Source organism: Pungitius pungitius, chromosome 1 (genome assembly GCF_949316345.1).
Source record: "Pungitius pungitius chromosome 1, fPunPun2.1, whole genome shotgun sequence".
Classification (NCBI taxonomy): Eukaryota; Metazoa; Chordata; class Actinopteri; order Perciformes; family Gasterosteidae; genus Pungitius; species Pungitius pungitius.
In genome coordinates, this window is record NC_084900.1 from 7,650,429 (window position 1) to 7,666,415 (window position 15,987).

General features: G+C 43.8%; 1 protein-coding gene across 1 annotated transcript; it reads right to left on the reverse strand.

Moving 5' to 3' along the window:
* Positions 1-877: 877 nt before the first annotated feature.
* On the reverse strand, positions 878-11,670 carry sepsecs (Sep (O-phosphoserine) tRNA:Sec (selenocysteine) tRNA synthase). The gene is made up of 13 exons (XM_037480658.2): positions 11,596-11,670; positions 9,762-10,078; positions 8,656-8,771; positions 8,424-8,578; positions 7,908-8,026; positions 7,455-7,613; positions 7,040-7,193; positions 6,834-6,936; positions 6,550-6,679; positions 5,934-6,025; positions 4,003-4,096; positions 3,722-3,812; positions 878-2,458 (listed from the first exon to the last, which is right to left on the reverse strand). Exons 3-13 carry the CDS (start codon positions 8,767-8,769, stop codon positions 2,197-2,199), a joined length of 1,473 nt encoding a protein of 490 aa, XP_037336555.2. The 5' UTR covers positions 8,770-8,771; positions 9,762-10,078; positions 11,596-11,670; the 3' UTR covers positions 878-2,196.
* Between the last annotated feature and the right edge of the window lie 4,317 nt (positions 11,671-15,987).

Below are 15,987 nucleotides of genomic sequence, written 5' to 3' on the forward strand. Positions count from 1 at the left end.
AGCGTACACGCCAGCAAGTTTAAAGAGTTGGTCAATTTTATGAAAAATTGTCCCAAAGTAAAAAGGATCAACTCGGCTCTTTTCTTGATGCCAGACAGGTGATCAATGACCCTATTGGTAGTTTGATAAACTGTGGCCCCGTTGGGACCACCCTGGCCCCTCCGTCATCACTGGACTGTAGCCGGCAGCTGTTGGAGGGCCGTCAGTCACCTCGCAGCATCCCTGTGGTACTTTGGAGTTATGACTGATTGTGTGGAGCACATATTTAGACGTATTTAACGTTAATGACAAACCAGCTGACTTCATGAGGGCCAATTTCACCATAACCCCTGGCGTTGGATTTTTGCACTGTGAAATAATAAAAAAAGACTGATGAGGTGTGCACGTTTCTCAGCAGCAGCTCTTTCCAAATGTACACGTTGCAGCAGACTGGATCAATAGCGGGGAGTTCCATTCAAATTAGCCAGCACAAAAAAAAGAATGGGTCCAACTCTCCCGATCCCCACCGGGCATCGCCGCCGACTCAGCAAAAGACGGGGGAAACCTTTCAAACTGATCCCAGGACCTGGAGAGTAGGAAAACCCTTGCACAGCAGCTCTGTCAAATATTCAACAGCTGATTATCCCTTCGTCCTGATGCAACATTTGCCCCCCGACGCAGAAGACAGGCGCAGCAACATTCAGCATTTATACGATTTGTGAATGCCGCAGCTGCTTTTTTTTATTTTTTAAGAGTGCTGCACTGTAGCAGAGCCGTCACAGTGTTTTTCCACTAAATGGTTCAGTACAGCCTGGGAGCAGTCAGAAGGTGCTGATACAGCACTCTTATCTGCCAGACTCCAGTCCACCTTAAATGTTTCGGGGGGGGGGGGGGGGGGGATTGGATGGCTGTTTCTTTTGCTGCTACACGCATGCAGACCATGCGTTTGAGGAGGAACTAAAAGGCCCAGACCTCGCGACGACCACAGCAGCTGGAAGTTCCAGTTTTGGCTAATGCGCCGGTATATGAACGACCAGAGCGTGGCAGAGGTAACCGACTTGGCGTGTCCTGAGCTTTCAAACAACAATCAACCTTGATAATGGGCAGCAGATGAAGGAGCGGGCGCAGTGTAGGAATACCGCAGTCAGCGAGACTTCAGTAGGAGTTGATTTCTTGTGCCTCGGGGCACCACCTGCGCCGCTTACGAATGAGTAGGATTGGAGTGCAGCAGTATGACCAAAAAAGATTAAAGATGGATTCTATTCTGACTGAAATCCAAATCCATCCTACTCCGTTTAACAGTAAAATACTACCGTATAACATTTAATAGCATCTCTCTTAAATGGTTCATGCTGTATACGGTACTGGTTGGGTAAACATTTCTATTATCAAACAGGGTAGATCTATATTTGGTGTACTTCATTGATTATGTGATCCTTTGCCATGGCTTCCGCAGCCTGAAAGTAAATGAGCCGATCCAATGGACAGGCTTCAAATGGAGATAATGGCTCAACGGCTTCGGTATCTCATTACACCACACTGCAGAGGACATGGCACAACATACATCATAAGGCTATATTGTTTCACATATTAGTGGGTGGAAGAGCGGCCTGATGCTTTCTCAAACCAGAACGCACATGAACTCGCTGCCTGACACGAGCGAGGGAATCACAATTAGTCACATTCTAGCATTGTTTTCACACGGCAGGACAGGCTACTTTCTTTTATGTTTCAGCTTACAACGGCAGGCAAAAAAAGGTTTAATTAAGAGAAAAGACACACCCGAAGTAGAGGCCGTTTTTTACATAATTTATCCATATTCTATTTTCAGTCCAAAATACACAATTTAGTTGCGCAGAGGTTTTCGCAGACACTTTGGTTTAGCTTTGTGAACTACATGTTCCCACCAAGCATTCGTGTGCAGCGTGTGTCCTTCCATTATCTGCTGACACACCTTCACCGAGCAGAAAATGAATCAGTGACCTCAGCGATTCTCACTTTGGTTTGTAACGAACACCGGCGCCAGCTGTTGCGCGCTGAGCTCGAGGCTTTGACCTTATTACAATGTCCGGATTGATAGTCCGTCAGCGAGAGCCACTCGTGGACGCGCGCGCACACACACACACACACACACACATACACGGCTCAAATCAGGGTAAGAATTAAAGAAGAGGCAGCAGAAGGCTCAGAAGAAGAAATCACACCCGGGTTCCGATTTCAGCTCCGTCCGTCACTCTCTCCGGTTGGGTCCCCCTGGCTCGATGGCTCCGCCGGGGAGCTACTTTGCGCTGCATTTCCCTCTTTCTTCAGGGTCTTGAGGCACTTGTCGAGCCTCTTGATGCACAGTGTCACGTCCTCCCGGGTGATGCCGACAGCGGAGGCGGCGTTAAGGTAGGGACAGGGGTAAGCCTCAGAGTGGGACATGAAGCCGAGGAACCTGTGCCCACTTATGGTCTGCTCTTTACCCAGCGGGATCACCCTTTGAAAAACAATGGGATAAACAGGGACAACAGGACAAAATACTCATTATTCCAGAAACAGCTAATGTGACATGGCTAGAGCTATTCCCGTGACAAACAAGTTAACGGAAGATATCTAACAAGATATTTACTAAACATTAGTAAATATGTCTAATTAGCTTCATTCCCATCAAGTTTTATGAAACAACAATCTGCAACCGTAAAGTGTTTCAGAGGCAAATGTTGCAAGACGTATATGCAAGACGTATGCCGCTTTGGTTTGTAGGCCCGAAAGCCAGTCAGCAGTTTAAAATCACTTAAATGTGAAAGGAATTTCTGGCAAGCTATTAGAGACCGCTGACAACAGCAACCTTTATGGTAGAGAAAAGCTTTGTAATTAAATGTCGATCTTTGTTATGTTGAACAGCAAATCTCTGATGTGAAAAATAAAAGCCAGCTGCCTCTCACTCACTGGAAACATACCAGAAAATGAATGTGCCTCATATACTGCATTTAGTCATAAAGATGAAGGTCTGCCACAGAATCATAAATCTTAAAAAGTTGACGCATCTCGTTGCTACTGCGACACAAGGAGGAGAGATTGGAGTAAGCTCTCCCCTCTGGATGAGAGAATTTATGTTCACATCATCCCTGCAGAATTCAGGACAGGAAGAATGGAAGTGTGGATGCTGTTTTATGTCTTTTTTAACGCAATTGATCCATAAATGCATTCAAACAGAACCAGAACACAAAACAAGTACGGCATATTGACCCAAACAAATCATTCATTTGGGATATCTAAAATATTTAGACGGGCTCGCTTGTTCATAAACCCGTTGAAGGGGAAAATGGAAAAAAAGGTGCATTGGTTGATCAGCCACGAAGCAGAAGGCAACGATGATTTGGATTGGAAAAAAGAAAAAGACCCCTGTCCCTCCTGCTTGGGGGGGGAAGCAGAACACGGCTGGGACCGTCTGAGTCGCCGTCCCAGCAGAGAGAGACAACAGCGCTCTGTGGAGCTCGAAGCGGAAACAAGTCGTTAAATTGTGAGGCGGCCCTGATAGGGTGGGGCAGTCTAATCGTCTAAAGTAACCCCCCCCCCGCCCGTCCCTCTCCCGCCAGATACAGCAGATCCATCTGGCTGATTGCTCACGCCCACTGGCCATCTTGCTTGGCAAACGCACAGCGCATTTTCCCGACGGCGCAGACGGACCCATCTTTTGACGAGTGAAATCCCGGTGTGTGTGTGTGTGTGTGGCGAAGGCCATTAAAAGTTCTCATACCTGGCTCCTGACACTTGGCGGGTGAACAGCATGGAGCCCAGCTGAGTCACCGCCTTGTCGCTCTCGGCCTGGAGACCGTCCAGAGACATGGCTGGAGAAGGAGAGGAGCCACACCCAATGAACAAGTACACACACACACACACACACACACGCCTGATCATATGAAATACACACAATGAAATGAATACAGGTGTAGTCAGAAAAGTCCCCAGAATTGGACAATTTGCATAGACAGAACCGTGTGAAGTGCTGCTGGTCTAAAGCCAGTGAATTGAGCTTACCCAGTGAAATGGGGTTATGTGGGGTGTGAAGCAATCTCTCCCCGTGTGCTGAGGCTAGACTCTTCAGCTCCTGGGACAGGAACAAATAAATCTCCTGGAGGACATGCAGACACAGAAGAGGCTAAGACAGAACCAGGGGGAGCCGGGGCTTTGAGAAACGACTATAAATAGTAGCACAGTGCTCCTTTCACAATCTAATTTTAGCAACCGAAGCAACCTTATTTTTTTCTGATAAAAGCATATCTACCCACAAGCAGACCGGTCCACATCCAACCCCTCTCCCCCTTTCCCATTTCGTCATTTGCCTGACTGTGTGCGTTTCCCTCTGACCAATGGTTCCACTTCCTCTTCATCACCGTCGGTGACCAGGACCTTCAACCACATCACACATCCACCTCTGGGATCCGTTGCAAACGCAGGAGGGGAGCAACACATGATTTCATCCTGAGACTTTTAACATTGATTAAAATAGGATGACGCAGAACGCTTAGTCCACTGAATACGGGAAATGGACACAGAAGTCATGAGCACCGGCCAGAAATGTGCTCAACAGCTGGGTTTTTGTTGCTGGCCCTGATTCCGTATAGAGAGGCATTGACCACTATGGGATCGGCTCTCTGGAACAGTGTGCGTGTCTGCGTCTCCTGCCTTTTCTGCTGACTCATACCTTCCCTATTTGAAAACACCAAGAAGGAAAATATTTTTTCACAAGAGTCGAACACAAGCCGCCTTTCAATGTTGCAAAGTGTCTCCAAGTGTCTCTTGTTCTCTTGTAACAATGGGTGACTTGACCATCTTTGGAGAGGAGGGGTGCAAGTGGCGGAGATAGTGCACCGCCACGACTCTGCATACAATAAGTGTGTGTGTTTTTGACTAAGAAGACACACATCGTCTGACAGCTCTTAAAAGATTTTTTTTTAATAAATGGTTACATGAGGCTGTAAAGGAATCCTAACAGATGCATGTCTGAATTATTTAAAGCTTTTGACCCTGTGGCGGGAATGTGAGGAAATCACTCAGTTCTGCAGACACCGTGGAAAACTGGTCCTGTACATCAATAATGCAGAACGTGGACCCAGAGAAATCAATGAAGCCCCGATGGGTCCGGATCCTGCGAGAGGCCGGAGGTATTTCCTAGATGTTTAGTTTTGCAACAGATGAGGTTTCATGCAGATCCTATTTTGGGTATTCTATGCCGCCCATGTTAGTATGCCATTTCTCCAGTTTAGCAGCAGTTTGTAATTACGCAATGTATTCTTGAGGGGTTGCACTAGGGTGCACCTGATACAATCCATCTGAGGTTTTATCTCAGACTTTTTGAACATTAAAAAACAAAAAATGTCTTTCTGTATCTTCCAGAGTTCAGAGCGTCGGCAGAAACAAACACAGTGCATGCTGTGCATTTACGGCACAGCTGCTTTGGAGGCGTGAGAATGCTGCAGTGCCTGCCATTTGAAGAGCGAGCTGCTGCATGTGAGCGAGTCTGCTTTGAACCAAGGTGCCACCGGGGGATGTTTTCTGAAACTTCTGGATCCATTTCGTCATCCTACAGCGCACTCCTGTCTACGCGAAGCTCATTGCTCGCTGAGCAGTTTGAAGTCTCAGTCAGAATGGAAGGAGAGAGCTGCACACAGACTCACACACGCGCACCACCCACACCCGCATGCAGCCAGTCATGGCATGTGATCCACTGCAATTTAATACAACTTATGTAAGCTGTCCTTTTCGGTCTTTCGGGGGAAAGATGTTGACACAGCACGCATGGAAAGATACCGGGACTGACATTGCCGCAGTGTTTTCATACCCATTAATGTTGTTCCTATCATGTGGAAGCATCCTGCGGCCATCACACCCCACCTGAGGCACGGGGGGTGGGGGTGGGGGGGGGAAACTATATATCGCACGACAAGGTGACGTGTTCATCTGCTCACCTTTCGCTCCGAGAGGAGTTTCTTGTAGCCGCTGGCTCCCAGAGTGAGAAGGGTAATGAGGACGTCCAGAGAAGGCGCGGCGGACGCTCGACCTGGACAGAGAAGCCCAACGAGTGGCTTGGTTACGCCGACATAGGAAATAGACCCAGTTGGCTGTGTGCAAACAAACACAACTTGACTACATTACAACTACATTAACCTTCTTTAAGAAAAGAAGCACCAGGAGCTTTCTCTCACCGTGTCCAGAGTCCTTCTCTAAACATTTAAAATTAAACTGATTAGGCATGCTGAGGGGTGGAAATCATATCTTATTTGTTTCACTGAATGTCAAAAACTGTATCAAAAGCTGCATAAGAACTGTGTAGATTTTTAGTCGAGTTGACACGTTCTTGAAATATTGCTCTGGTGTCACTCTCTATGTATCCTGTTGTCAGCTTAACTAAAGCCTAATGTGACGTATTGCTTTGTGTCATAGATCTCCATTGATCTGTGAAAACACCACGTCACCAACTTTTTTTTTTAGTGTTAAATACACAGCCAATGATCTAATATTTGAATCCATGACCTCCATAATGTCATCTTATATAGCTCGGGCCATAGTCCTGTTGATACTCACCTGGGTACATCTTGCTTATCTCCTGTATGAAGGACTCATCAAAACCCGCGATAATGGCGCCACCTACTGGAACCATGAAGTTCTTGTCCAAACTTTGTACAAAGGCGTCGATTCTTCCGATACGAGCCCCCTGTTGAAAGACCACCAGGAAAAACTAAGCAACCACAAATGACTAAAGCACATGATGACAACAATGATGCTTACAAATCATACATTTGTATCCAGAGGTGAGAAGTATTCTAGTGCTTAAAAACACAAATGAGAGATGTATTGAGGATACTAACCTGCTGTATAAGGTGCATGCATTTGGACGACTGGACTCCGTATGCATTGTTAACTATGTGGGGAATATTATGTTTTGCACACAGAGAAGCCAGTTCCTCAAGCCTATAAGACAAGATAATGAATGACTTAGCCTCACTTGTATTTATAAAATCGACTACTGTGACGTCTACAACATTTTAAAAGGGTCAGTTGAAGCGTGCATTACCTGTCGGGGACACGCGGGGCAAAGCAGGACGTTGTCGAATGAACACACAAGACGTTCTCGGCTCCGAGTTCTTCGATCTTGCGTTCAACCGCTTCCACGTCTGTCCGCAACTCATCGCCCTCAAGAACATTCTCCACCACCACCGGTTCGAAGCCTGTAGAAACAGTCAGCAACGAGCCAGAGACAGCCCAGAGACATGTTTTACTGTGTGCGTCTATGTCTAAGAGCAAGAAGCCCACTTTTGCCTGACACAGGGGGGATAACGCCAACAAAAATTGCAAATATTTTGCATAATTAACACATAACACTTCAGAAATAACTCCCCCCAAGGTGGCTATCTGCTAACATATTTCTAACACCAATGCAGTCTGTGAAGCAGGAGTGAGAGGACATTGGATATTGATGTCAACATCACCTGCTGTGATCATGGCTTTGAAGCAGGACTTCTGGTCGATGCGGGGCCAGATGATGTAACGTGCTTTGGGTCTTCGGTGGCGAAGAGTCAGGAAGCACAGAGTCAAGCTCATCCCTGTTGCCATGGGAACTACAAAGCAGCTCGCCACACTCCGCACACCTGTATCCGGAAGAAACGAAGCATGCGTTTATAGTTTTCTATTTAACCTTACAAGCAAAAACCTGAATTTAAAAAAGGGACACTCAATTTTTTTTTAAATGTCTAAATATCTGCCTTCTGTGGCTCTGAATTATTGCCATATTGTTTTCTGTTTTTGAGGAATTCCTCAACATTATGGAAGCATGAGACCAAAACACATCACACATTCAGTGGCAAAAAAATAAATAAAAAAATCAAACATGATTTGGTACAAATATGAAATCTCCTTCAGTTGGAATGTCAAAATGTACACACCTGTGAGCTTTAAGATGTCCAACACCACCGAATTGGTGAGCTTGTTTAGCAGACTGGATCCTGCAGCTTTGGGCTGAATAGCAGCAATGTCACCTGACCGACCTATGCCATGGATCAACCTGCATAAAACAGCTAGATGTAACAACCGAAGCCTCAACTTTCTTAAATTGAGGTATCCAAATTTGGCACTACACTGGTTAATAGTATGGATTTTGCTTGGCTCAATCTTCTTTTTTTTTTAATGGTAAATCGGTGTTTAATTTTACTAGTAAGACTACCTTTATTTCCACACTTCCACTCATTATTCGCAATTGCTTATTGACCACATTCATGGGATCCCTCTATAAAATCTTTACATTAAGGAACAATGTATGTATATTCTTTATCCGATTTCCTTAGCTCGCACACATCAACATCGGTCAGCTCCAACGTTGTGTGGCCTGTAATTCATACAACCATACATTCTTCATTCACACAAAGAGTCAGACGTTGAGTTGGTGATTGTCAAGCTCGAACCTGTAATTTCGTCTCGCCACAAGGCTGGACGCCACCCGGCCCTCCCTCTCTCCTACGCCGCAGTTGCCGAGGAAGTTATTGCTGTCCATCAGGGCCAGCTCACTCAGGAAGAGCTCTATGGTGCTCTCAGTCCACCCTTCCTCTGGACACTTCCCCTGCAAACATGCACAACATGCAGACTGGGTGAATCCACGTTGACTGGAGGAAACACGAGCGCAGCTGGAGACCGCACCTGCTCCAGTAAGCGTCTGATGAGCTGCTCATGGCCCCGGCGCGCCTGGCTCCCCTGTCGGATGTAAGAGGTGGACACGATCTTCTCACTCAGGCTGAAGTTTTCGCTGTTCATCTCTGTGAAAGAAACGGCTTCATGTCAACTGCCAGGCACATTTGGGATCTCGACAATAACAATATAACTTACTTATACCTACATTATGTAACTGTCATATACAGGAGCACTAAACAATAATATGAAATAATCTCCAAAATATACATTTTCTCCATTCGGTATGGCCAAATTTTACATTATTAGCATATAAGAAGCAGGAAATTGTCAAGCCAAAATAGCAATACCTGACAGGTTTACTTTTAAGCTTTAAATTTACTAATTAGAACGGTGTTGATAATTATTCAACACAATTTAGAATGCTTCATTTACGTTATTTGTATGAAGTATATATTCGTTAACATTTTGTTTTATAATTCTCAAACATCAATACTGGGTCATCAACCTCGGGGATCGAGTACCCACTAGGCTATAGTTTTATGATCCAAAGAGCAAAACTGAAAAAAAAGGGAGTCGTATTGTGCACAATGTGATTTTATTAGTCAAAGAAAGATCAATTCACTAGATTTATCATAAAGGGGATAATATAAATGGTAATGAGGACTTCTAATTAGCCAATGAAAAGCAGTTGTATGTCTCTTGCGGCACTTCGGGAACATGTGTCATTATTAGGAAATCTACATTTCAATTGCAGGCCAGGGCGAGCCTATAAAAGCCACTTTCAATTTTACAGAGTCATGAGACCTTGAGTTGCGTCATCACGCCGCAACGTTACGCTGGCTAACCCGAGGTTTCTCTGCAGATCTCCAACAGCACTTAAATACCCACCAGTATCTCTGTGTAATGCCAGTATTAAGCAACACATAAGTTGTAAAACATAAAAATAACATTGTCTGTTAGCATTGGTCACACTTTGCCCCCCCGGGTCAATCAGGCAACCTCTTAGCAATGCACGCCAAGCTGCTAGCAAATGCTAAGCTAGCACCTAGACGCGAGGAGCGCGTTCACTGGCGCCTCTTTGGTCGAGGACCGTGCACGTTAACGTGTCTTCTTACCTCACAGCTTCCCTGTGAGACTCTCCCGAGTACCAGAACGTCAACACGACGGCGTGAGAGTAGCGACGGGAGGAGGAAGCGGCGGCTTCTTCTTCGTCTTTAGGGTTTTACGGCCGCTCGGGCGTTAGCGCCATCTTCTGGAGCTAACGTTAGCTAACAGCTAGGTGCCATGTCGACGTCCTTTGAAGGATGTACAGATCAGTGCAACTTCAGTCACTGCTGCATGCATGTCTCTTTCACATGAGACAGGGTGATGGTCCTTCCGAGGAGGGGGTTAAGGGTTCACAACCACTGATTCATTCTGTTCACCATGATTCCTGAAAACAAATACCGAAGAAAAAATGAACAATATATTACAATTATATTTTGCATTATTCCGTATTGTCTTTTGAAAGACAAAAACAGAGAAATCCACACATTAATTATCTCACATTTTGACACAGTCATGTTTTATTATTCAGTTCATGTTAAAAGAAAACAAACATAGCATTTCATTGCCACCACGTAAATATACGACCCTGTATATTGCCAAGCCAGAAACACATAAACATGATATTGTCTTTTTAGTTCTATAATCAAATCATTTAGAAATATTTGCAGGTTATGAGAACAATTGTAAACCTGCATTATTAACATGGTTGATACTATGATAACCAATAATAATGCACCATTATGTGGCTTGCAGGGGCAGTGTGCAAGGTACCGTGGTAAAATATACCTTTTTTAGCTATAGTCCAAAATAACAATACGAGTCAATATGTTCCTTGACCAAAATGTATTTAAAAGTTTTCCCAAGTATTTTTGGGAAAATATGAAAAAAACAATATTTTTCTCAGTATAGAGAAATATAGCAAGAAATGAAAATAGTAAGTAAAATACCAGTATCTCACAGTTTCCCAGTGCTTGAGTAAATGTACTAAATTCAGTCACTTTCCAACGCTGATGAAGTTTCTGGTATTTTGAACGTTCTTGTTCCTAAGGAAAATTTAGCAGTCTTTAGCAGGCCCAATTATGCTTTATTACAATAAAGGCCCACATGTTGAGTATGAGAAGAATGTTTCAATGTAATAATGTCTGCCAAAAATGGAATTACAGTTCCGTTCACTGTTTTGCATTTCATCTGAAAAAAAACCCCATAATAATTATGTCAGAGGTTTAGTTACTTTGGAATGATTCATTTAAACAACATAATGAAAATATATCGCACTGAAATGTAATGTATTTTCTAACATATTAAATTAGTGCCAAACCACATAAAAAATGATCTGTCAGGGCTACTTACTTTCTGTTAACATTTGGTAATGAGCCCCATTGTGTAATTCTGCCCATCAGCCCACAGCCAAAGCGACACAAAACCATGCGTATATCCTCATACAGAGGCAGATTACTTAGAAGCTACATTGTTGTATCCAACAGAATTGCTGACCTTTTACAGAGTGGCCACTATTCAAGTGTAAATGAACCCACTACAAAGAGCGCAGGACGGTACCAGGTAGAGATATTTCCACCAACTAGCTGCAAACTGGGAGAGAAAAATGGCAATATGTTGATATAGCAGGAATTTCAATTGAACAGCTATGCCAACATCTTGCCTTCCTTCCCGGACCCACGTTGGAAGTAGACTCCGTCTGTTTGTAATGTCCATTTCGGGAGTGCGGGGATGACCGAAGACGCGTGGAACGCGGGGAGACGGAAACAAGGAACCGAAGAGGGCCGCGTCGATCCAACAGGTTTGTGCGTGTCACGCATACCATCTCCGCATTACTCCCGCATAACGCTGTGACCAGAGAACATTTGCCCCGCAGCCCGAGTTTACGCTGCGCTCCTTCCCTACCTGTTGCGGCGGGTCACACCCGGCGCTCCCCCGGTCGCTTTCTCGGACTCATCCGTCCCGGCATCGTGCGTCAGCGGAGTGGAAGTGGGCTGATGGGTGGGAGAGATAAGTCCGTCCTCTGTGGATGACTGTGGGAGTTCACAGTGCACAGTAGGTGTGTTCCGAGTTTGGTTGGGGCTTCCTGCACCTTTCGAGGCCGCTGACGCAGAGTTCCATTTGGCGTCATTCTGGCAAGGGGGGTAATAGTGTACATGTGGTCTGTGGTAGTATAATTCGTTTTATGATATATACACACACCAACTAGGGCATTACTTGAACATGTTAGCTATAAACACTTTGTTCAGCATATCGGTTTCATTCCCTGTGACTGTAAATTCCATCAACCCTTTAAAACTAATTCTAATAGAATTCATTCCCCTGCCCCCCCCCCCCCCCCCCCCCCTTTGGAAGTGTCCCGATACTGAACCCCACAATAATGACTGTGAGTGTTCGTGCATGTTTATTGCTGCTGAGGAACAGACCCTTGTGTTTTTTTTTAATTTTTTTTTTTTTAACCAGAAACCTACTTTGGTTATCCACACACAAAATAAATCATGACTGCAGAATCCGCTTCATTAGTGAATCACACCGAATGATTCAAAATCTGTCTGGACCACAATGGGAGGAGAATCAACACTTTGTGAGAGACTTCTTTAGCAACTTCAGCGGCTCCTCGTCGTAAAAAGTCTCAACGTTGCGGTTCTGGCGTTTCCAACAGTTTACAGACAGATTTTACAGACATGGAAAGTTTAGTTATAGATAAACCTGGATCTCATCATTTTTTTCCTTTTTGTGACCCTTTTACTAAACAGGAGCATCTACACTCACCGGCCACTTTATTAGGTACCCCATGCTAGTAACGGGTTGGACCCCCTTTTGCCTTCAGAACTGCCTCAATTCTTCGTGGCATAGATTCAACAAGGTGCTGGAAGCATTCCTCAGGGAGTTTGGTCCATATTGACATGATGGCATCACACAGTTGCCGCAGATTTGTCGGCTGCACATCCATGATGCGAATCTCCCGTTCCACCACATCCCAAAGATGCTCTATTGGATTGAGATCTGGTGATTGTGGAGGCCATTTGAGTACAGCCAACTCATTGTCATGTTCAAGAAACCAGTCTGAGATGATTCCAGCTTTATGACATGGCGCTTTATCCTGCTGAAAGTAGCCATCAGAAGTTGGGTACATTGTGGTCATAAAGGGATGGACATGGTCAGCAACAATACTCAGGTAGGCTGTGGCGTTGCAACGATGCTCAATTGGTACCAAGGGGCCCAAAGAGTGCCAAGAAAATATTCCCCACACCATGACACCACCACCACCAGCCTGAACCGTTGATACAAGGCAGGATGGATCCATGCTTTCATGTTGTAGACGCCAAATTCTGACCCTACCATCCGAATGTCGCAGCAGAAATCGAGACTCATCAGACCAGGCAACGTTTTTCCAATCTTCTATTGTCCAATTTCGATGAGCTTGTGCAAATTGTAGCCTCAGTTTCCTGTTCTTAGCTGAAAGGAGTGGCACCCGGTGTGGTCTTCTGCTGCTGTAGCCCATCTGCCTCAAAGTTCGACGTACTGTGCGTTCAGAGATGCTCTTATGCCCACCTTGGTTGTAACGGGTGGTTATTTGAGTCACTGTTGCCCTTCTATCAGCTCGAACCAGTCTGGCCATTCTCCTCTGACCTCTGGCATCAACAAGGCATTTCCGCCCACAGAACTGCCGCTCACTGGATGTTTTTTCTTTTTCGGACCATTCTCTGTAAACCCTAGAGATGGTTGTGCGTGAAAATCCCAGTAGATTAGCAGTTTCTGAAATATTCAGACCAGCCCTTCTGGCACCAACAATCATGCCACGTTCAAAGTCACTCAAATCACCTTTCTTCCCCATACTGATGCTCGGTTTGAACTGCAGGAGATTGTCTTGACAATGTCTACATGCCTAAATGCACTGAGTTGCCGCCATGTGATTGGCTGCTTAGAAATTAAGTGTTAACGAGCAGTTGGACCGGTGTACCTAATAAAGTGGCCGGTGAGTGTAGTTGGGCCCTTTTCATGCCTCATGTCCATGAGTCACAGGAGTTTCACCATAGACATTTCTGCTATAAAATTCTTACATGATTTTATTCCAATTTGAGGTTCAGGTCAATTTATTTTTTCATGAAAAATAAACAATAAATACCATGTCAGAAATGTGAAAATAATAATAATTATCTATCATAATTACGTTTTTGTTCCCTTTAGATGTTGCAAACCTTAGTTTGGAAACAACTGGAGTTTGAATATATAAAACTAATTCCACATTAAGTCTATACATCTGTCCTTAAATTGTGTTCTCACATTGTAAATATCTTAGTTTTACTGACCTAAAGGATCTCTATACTTATTTTTCCTTGGGTGCTCAAAATTGAAAACCCACAAAGTCATTCCTAGTCACTGATTAGATGGTTTTATCTAATCTTTAAATCCACATATCAAACTGTCCGGGATTTTGAGTGCAATAATATAAGCGGATAAACAACATTTCTCTATTCAAACAATTTGCAATTAATGACTCACTTCTGAAGGTGTTGACAATGGCCACACCTGTCAACTCCCTCAGTGCAAATACTTTTAATTACACAACCAGGGATGGTTAACATTTCCATTGCACACAGTGAGCGTTTATCATGGTTACTGAGTTGCAAATAGAAATTCCAGAGGATAAGAATTTTAATTTGCGTTCTATTAAAACAGATAGTGGCATTAAGGTGATGTATTTCGTTTGAAATGTTACCAAAAGAGCAATTTGCATGGCACCCAAAGTTGAACAACAGTAGTGATCCAACTTAACATCCAACTGATCAAGATTACATTTGAATGATAAACACACACACACTTGGTGAGACAGCAGTTGGGACATTGGGACATTTCAGAATATCACCTGAGAACATTTCTGAGAGACTTTCTCTGTATTCGTCGACATTTCACCCTTTCTGATTCAGTTTATAATGCCATTGAGGCATTTCTTTGCATTATTAGCTGTTGTCCATAATTTTCTCCATGTTTCTAAACCAAAAACCTCTCTCAGACAATCGTCAAGCCAAATCACAGCCACATGAGCGGCATCTACAATTCAGATCGTGCCAGAAACCGCCCTGTTTTTTTTTCTTCAGAAAAATAACTTCCCACACGAATCCCCTACAAACAGCCAAACAGGGTACTTTTTGGTGATGACTCGCCTGTGCCTGGAGATATTTTTCAAACAATTCTCTCCGTCTTGCCTCAGACAAGATTCTTGATAGGATTTAATGACTGTGATTTTTTCTTTTTAGCTGAGCGCAAGGCAAGCACACTCCGTAGGGGAGACGATGAAGTCACGGAGCAAAGAAAGATAGTAAAGCTGAGTCGCCCAAACAAGCCGCCCTCGGTGCTACTAAGCGTGCCCTCATGGAGCATGTGGAGTTTATTAACTGTTGGCAAATGACTCATAAAGTCAGTTGGTCTGAGTTTTAAGATGTGAGCTGGAAGAGGAGAAATCCCCACAAAATCTGCCAGCACTGCCATGGACTCACCAATGTAAAAAGGAATCACTCAACCTGATGAATCAAATACGTATATAGGAAGGAATTTAACTTCCCAACATCTATTGCATTAGACTATATTCTTATTCTTCCGTCTCCATATGTTGGAGCTGCATGATGTCATAATACAACATGGACATCGTAGTGAAATAAAGTCTCTCATTTAGTTCATGTGTTTCTATGAAATGGAATCCCTTCCTCCTAATTTCACCTGAACTGGCTGAAATGTTCCTAATCCAACCGAAAATATGTATTTTGTATTTACAGTTTAGTGTCATTCTGGGGGCCATGTAAACATAAATGATTAGGTCACTGTTAACTAAAAGTTTAACCAAAAACAGCCCAAACAATATCGTCTGAGACTTAACTCTGTTAACTCTGTTCGAGTTCACTTTTGCGAGACCTACTGAAACCAAAAGTAGAGGAATGAGAAAGAAAAATAACCTATAACCAGGCCACTGGAGACAGCTTTCAAAGGATAACAACAAAAACAACAATTTAACTCTTAAGAAATAGTACTCACAAATATTTACACGATCGATTTATGAAAATGTGGGTTTAAATAAGACAAGAAGCGGATACGTTTTGAAGAATAAATTGTTAATTGACATTAGTAGAATAGTAAATTACGACATATTTTTGATAGGGGGATATAGTTAAATCTAAAATGGTTATTGATGACTCCTTATTTACTGCTATACACGTTTTATCCTCTGCACTATTCATTGGACTCTCATTAAAATGCTTAACTGTGACTTGCAGCTAAACTCTTAATAAGAGCCTTCAT

Coding starts and splice junctions, on each gene's coding strand:
- sepsecs (XM_037480658.2), bottom strand. CDS start 8,769: ATGAACAGCGAAAACTTCAGCCTGAGTGAGAAGATCGTGTCCACCTCT. Junction 4,097..5,933: donor AACTCCTCTCGGAGCGAAAG/GTGAGCAGATGA, acceptor CATGTCCTCCAG/GAGATTTATTTGTTCCTGTC. Junction 3,813..4,002: donor ACATAACCCCATTTCACTGG/GTAAGCTCAATT, acceptor CTCCTTCTCCAG/CCATGTCTCTGGACGGTCTC.